General features: G+C 42.4%; 1 protein-coding gene across 1 annotated transcript; it reads left to right on the forward strand.

Annotated features, from left to right (window-relative positions):
- The first annotated feature begins 2,704 nt into the window (after positions 1-2,704).
- Positions 2,705-5,033, forward strand: LOC125538122 (small ribosomal subunit protein eS8). The gene is made up of 5 exons (XM_048701421.2): positions 2,705-2,841; positions 2,928-3,000; positions 3,703-4,039; positions 4,483-4,667; positions 4,788-5,033. Exons 1-5 carry the CDS (start codon positions 2,838-2,840, stop codon positions 4,864-4,866), a joined length of 678 nt encoding a protein of 225 aa, XP_048557378.1. The 5' UTR covers positions 2,705-2,837; the 3' UTR covers positions 4,867-5,033.
- The last annotated feature ends 1,236 nt before the right edge of the window (positions 5,034-6,269 follow it).

Raw genomic sequence — 6,269 nt, forward strand, 5'->3', positions numbered from 1 at the left:
AAATTTAGCATAAATAGTTTTCAAAATGCACCTGTAGATGTGCAAAAAGGAGAGGTTAGAAACAAAATAAAATAATAACACAGGTCTACTTTTGAGCATCATCTATATGTTTAGTGTCACTGAAAGTGAAGCCCCCCTGCAGCCAACTTTTACAGTACGGTAGAAATGAGGTAAAGGCCAAAAATAAACAGTGTTATATTTGATTTTGATAATGTTAGAAGATTATGTGTATAATTTATATTATATTTGTCAAGAATACATATAACAGCAGTTTATGTAATTTCCTAAATTGAGTGAAAGAGTAGTTTACGCGCAAGTATCAAATTGACCTTCACAGCTCACCAAGACCTTCCGGTCAAAGAAAAGAAGCTTATTAATATGTAGCAAATACTAACTAAACTTATTAAGATCTCGGAGCCAACAAGCACAACTTGCTATGTTGATAAGCATTTTGTTCAATAACCATGGACAAAGCTACAAGACGGCACACAAAAAAACGCAGCAACATGATGCTCGTTTAGTATCCATACCTTATACCCATGATACTCATCAACTGTCACATAGGCAGTGTCATTGCTTAGGCATCATCCCTATTCTTCCACAAGAAATAAATATGACGATCCACTGTATCTTCTCATTTTTATATTTCATTTCTAGTACGTAATATTGTGTCGTCGTCCATCTTTCAAAGTTCCGGTTGTTAATTCTACATCATCAGGTGTGGCAAACTGGAGTCAACAAAAACTCTGAATCATTTATAGTCTCAGTGTTATCACAATCTTCCCTGCCAAAGAATCATAATTGTTAAAAGCAAAACATATGTTCATAAATTCCACTATGATAGAAATGCACATGAGAGAAATGATGCTAGCAGTTTGGGAAATCTGGAGGCACCAAAACGATTGCACTTTCAGGAACAACATGGCATCTATGCGAGACGTGCTGCAGGCCATTAGACGGGGCATCGATCTATGGAGGCAGGCCGGAGCAACATGTTTGCTGCACCCGTTCACTTTGCTGCCAGAGGGGATCGGCTGAAGCCTCTCCTCTGCTCCCTTTTCCTTTTTTCCGTAGCAATAGTCTTGTCTCTTTTATCTGTTCTCTGATCATAGGATCAACACCATGTATTCTTTTATCCACTGCTCTCTGCTATGGGTAATATAAAAAAGCCAGCAATGTTGGATCTTTCAAAAAAAGAAAGGAACTTGATTGTGTCCCAATACATAGTTTTCATCTCTTCATTAGAATAGTAAAAGACAGTATGTATGCATGAGCTGAATTAGATCGATCAATTAATGCTAATTGTCATGTTTCGCTCACCTGTATGGAAAGAACATCGACATCATTCATAAATTAAAAAAAATGACCGCTTGGGAAAATTCAATCATATCTAAAGAAGAGATCTTAGTACAGAACCAACCTTGGTTTCTTTGGACAGATTCTTAGTGCAGGGATGAATCTCTTCCAGTCTCTTATCTCTTAAACGATGATCTAAAGAAATATCAACACATGAGAACATCCCATAAGCAGGGATGGAAAGGAGGGGAGGGGGAGGGGCGTTCAAAAGGGACTCACCAGTACAAACCACGGCCAGATCTGGGCTCTGACAGGCAAAGAAGACACTATATCCATGAAAGGAAGGACGTGGAAACATAATGGGCTCCTCGCCGCTGTCGCTGCAAGGACTAGGGATGCATCCTATACTGCATTCTCGTCTCCACCTAAGTAGCATCAGGAGGAACGTAGGGAAGGTAAGATGATTTCACCTCCAACACAAGAAGGAAGAAGTTGATTTTACCTGGAATCTCTACAAAGCGTAAGGCAGACGGGAGGGAGATGTCGTGACGCCTCGGGTACGCGTATAGCGTTGCGGCGGCGAGCGGACCTAGGGTAGACGCCGTCGGAGAGGTCGCGACTTGCGAGAGAAGAGAGAAAAGTACAGAGGAATCGTGCGGCGTCGCTTGGTTCGCCTTCTCTAGAAAGGCCGAGGTTGGCCCAGTTAACCAGAGAGTCTCAATTTTGTTACGGGAGCGGCGACCCGTTTCATTCACGGAAACTGTTGCGCTTCGAGATTTATCCAACGGCCAAAAATTGATACTTGTATAGATCCGACGATCAAAAATACTGATGGCCTTAGAGGGCTCGAAGAGTGCTCGGTTGTAATGTCTTTAAATATATACACTCGGAACATTTTTTATACATGTTTACATTTTTCAAATGCCCGATTAACATTTTTACAAACACATGTTTTTGAACATTGTTGTTTGAACATGTGTTAATTTTTTTAATACGTCCTGAGACATTTTTTGAAATGCTATCAGCATTTTCTAAAAGCTGCACCAACATATTTTTAACGCTGCACACAATTTTTTTTTTCAAAATTAAGTATTTTTTTGAAATATATGTATTATATTTTTTTGAAATATAGAAAAACAAAACAAAAATGCAAAACAAAATAAAAAATGAAATCCAGGAACGTACTAAGGAAGCGAGCGGACGCTTCTGGCGTTGACTAGGAGGTCTCAATGAAAAATGTACTTTTTTTTGACATGGGCCAACTATGTAGCGTCGTCTGTACTTTTTTTTTAGAAGTTGCGTCCTGTCTGCTCATTTGGGCTTGGTGACGAAGGCCGACTAGACCGCGCGCTTTAGCCCATGGTGCACCTTTGGACCATTCGCGGCCCACCTGTGAGTAAACCCTAAGCCCGGATGCCTTCCTATTTAATCTCGACCCCCCTTAGGGTTCCCCTCCTTCCTCCTTGCGAGACCAAACCAAAGCTGCGGCGGCGCGCGCATAGGAGGCGAATCAGCAGCGGAACCAAGCCGCCGACGCCACCATGGGTAAGCTCCGCCGATGTACTATTCGTTGTTCCCTCGGAGGCTGCCTGGTTTGCACGATGCTTATCGCCGCCATGGTGGCTCTGCAGGTATCTCGCGTGACTCCATGCACAAGCGCCGGGCCACCGGTGGGAAGCAGAAGGCTTGGAGGAAGAAGCGAAAGTAAGAGCGAATCCCCTCCCTTTCCCCCGTCCCTTACGGATCGTGAAGATGTGTGGATGTTCTACGTAGGTTAGATCCGTGTTTACTTACATCAGGCGTGGATAAATTATCGTTGCTGCGGTGGATATCTGGGTTTATCCGACGCGTCTGTACTCTTTAGGATGATAGCTCGGTAACTAGCATTTTCTAGATCTCGTATGATAGCTTGGTGGTAACTAGCCTGGTAATTACGCGAGTAGCGCGGGTATTCCGCTTTCTGGTGACTTGATAACCTTCATCCGTTTACGCACATCTATGGTTTTGGCTACATGCGAACTTCTGATGTGTTCATGTTAATTTGCTGTAACTAATGTGAACTTGATGTTGGCAATATAACCGGGTCCGTCACTCATTTTTGTAGTGATGCTGCTGTTTCGATACTTGTTTTGAAGTACAAGTTTTGTGATTCAGTATTCTTGCTTCAGAATGTCCAGAGCGTCATACTTACAATATTCTGTGTTCAGACATGATGCTGTCTATACGTAAACATGTTTTTATTTTGTATTCTGGGAGTTATTCTTAGCCATGTCCGCACTTGGTTCTGTTTCATTTTGGAATATGCAAATTTGAACAAATGTACTGATCAACTCTTAGGCTGTTTGATTCCTTTCAAGAACTTTACACTTTGTTATGAATCTTACTTTGTCCTTCATCTTTTATCAGGTATGAGCTCGGCCGCCAGCCAGCCAACACTAAGCTTTCAAGCAACAAGACAGTGAGGAGGGTCCGTGTTCGCGGAGGTAACGTGAAGTGGAGGGCTCTCCGTCTCGACACTGGTAACTTCTCATGGGGTAGTGAGGCTGTGACCCGCAAGACCCGTCTCCTGGACGTGGTTTACAATTCGTCAAACAATGAGCTTGTGAGGACTCAGACCCTTGTCAAGAATGCCATTGTGCAAGTTGATGCTGCCCCCTTCAAGCAGTGGTACCTGACTCATTATGGAGTCGAAATCGGTAGGAAGAAGAAAGCTGCTGCAGCTGCCAAGAAGGAACCTGCTGAGGTATTATTCCTGTTTCTGTATTTCAATTCTGTATCCTGAGGTTGGTAATTACTGTATAGCTTGTTTAGGATGTGCTACTTAGTTGAAATGATTTGGATTTCAATTCTGTATTCTGATCAACTCTTATTTTTAGTTGTAGCACAAGTACCAATTCTTTTTTATTCTGATTGCATGCATTAGTATCCTTTCATCCTGGACTGTTAGTTCCAACTTTTATCCAGCCTCCTTGCTCATTGTATTTCATTCATGAATAAATTCCTTAAATTGGTCTTTGTAGATACAAACTTTAATGTTTTGAACATCTTATTTTAATGGTTGCATTTTGCCAGTAAGGCCCCTAGTTTGTATTATGCCCTTTTCCCCTTGGATTGTATCCAATCCCTGATCCAGTCTTATCCCTGTTCACTGCTTATGTTTGCTTTGTGTGATTTTCTTATGCACAGGGGCAAGAGGCTGAGGTTGCTGCTGCTGCCACAGAGGAAGCAAAGAAGAGCAACAATGTCCAGAGGAAGCTTGAGAAGCGCCAGCAGGGACGTACACTGGACTCGCACATTGAGGAGCAGTTCAGTGGTGGAAGGCTGCTGGCCTGCATTTCGTCTCGCCCTGGACAGTGTGGCAGAGCTGATGGGTAAGCATCACAGTTCATCTGTTCATCACCCCTTGTATATTAAATTCTGGAAGAACATAAAGCAGTACTCTACAATTTCTTGTTAGCTATGGTGTTAATACTTGTGTCTTGAAACTACAGGTACATCCTGGAGGGCAAGGAGCTGGAGTTCTACATGAGGAAGCTCCAGAAGAAGAAGGGCAAGGGTGCGACAGCTTAGGCGGAAGAGCTGCTGCATGTTACTCGTTGGATTTTCTTAGATGTTGCGTCCATGTCATGTTTGCAGACATACTGAACACCATTTTCTGTAAACGGTTCGAGTCCTAGGTTGAACTGAGAATGTTTTGCCTGTTTTGGTTGTGATCTAAAGCTATCCAGATTCTATTATGTGTTGTTCTACCTTGCAGTATTTTCATCTGTTCAGTGAAATTTTGATCTTGAGTCTCCATGTTGATTTGCTGCCAGTTTTGCCTTTCAGGCATGTTAGATTTGTATGGTTCCTGCAGTTGCAAAGGACCCATCCAGTGTGAAAACCCGATCATGTATGCAAAGCAATTTTGATCATGGAATCTTTGCACAATTGTTGGCTTGTTTTCTTTCTGGAGATAGACGATGACTAGCCGCTACCCCAGCCTGTGCTAATTCTCGGTAGTAGGCGCTTTGCGCGGCTCTCCATGCCTTTGTATTTATTCGGTGTGTTTTCATTTTCTGTTACTGGATTTCTCGCTGCCTCTGGAGTCTGTCAAAAGTGTTACACCTATTAAATCCTGTTGTCAGAGCTTTGGTTGTTCATGTGTCAAGCCTTGTGTGCCCATTCTTTTTGAAGGTGGTTGAGAGAAACACTCGAGAAGAACTATCACTGAAGGAAGATAGCTATGGAGAGGAGATCTAGAGAGGTGGTCTTCTCCAAATTATTAGAGATGGAAGTCTTGAATCCTTGATGGATCTTCTCCAAAGGAGGCCATTTCCAATTAAGTTATCGATGAGCAAAGCCAAGTAATTCTATTATGCTTTCATAACAAAAAAAAAACGAGGTGCACGAAATATAGTCTTAAGAACAAAAAGGCATGGGCTACATGGCTTGAGCCCCGAAACTGCGTGCATTAGTGCTACCGCACCAAAGTAGAGTATTTTCTGGGAGCTCCAGCGACTGACCGGACAGTTTCGTGTCTTGTCCGTCCAGGGAAGATGTCGCGCACGCATGGTTAGGTGTGGCTAAGGTTACATGCAAGAGAGAAAGAAAAGAAGCTGAATTTTTTTTACACGGATATCTTAAGGATATAACTTAGCAATGACCGGATAGTCTCAGTCCCGGGGGGGGGGGGGGGGGGGGGGGAGGGGGGGGAGGAATAATATGTGAATTATACACCCGGGGGGGGGGGGGGGTAGGAATAATATGTGAATTATACAATGTCATCTTGTTTAACCACACATCATTTATATGAATTATGCAATGTCATTCTATTTAGTCAGACATCATATATGTGAATTATGTGGTATCATCTTTTTTTTTCCATTACATATTTCATTTGATAACAATTTTGTATTTTTAATTACTCTTCTTGTGTATCAACCATTTGAGTGGGCAATGGAAAAATCTGAAGTGAAAAGGTCTTTAGAGCA

This window comes from Triticum urartu, chromosome 2A, assembly GCF_056163025.1.
Source record: "Triticum urartu cultivar PI428250 chromosome 2A, HENAU_Tu73, whole genome shotgun sequence".
Lineage (NCBI taxonomy): Eukaryota > Viridiplantae > Streptophyta > Magnoliopsida > Poales > Poaceae > Triticum > Triticum urartu.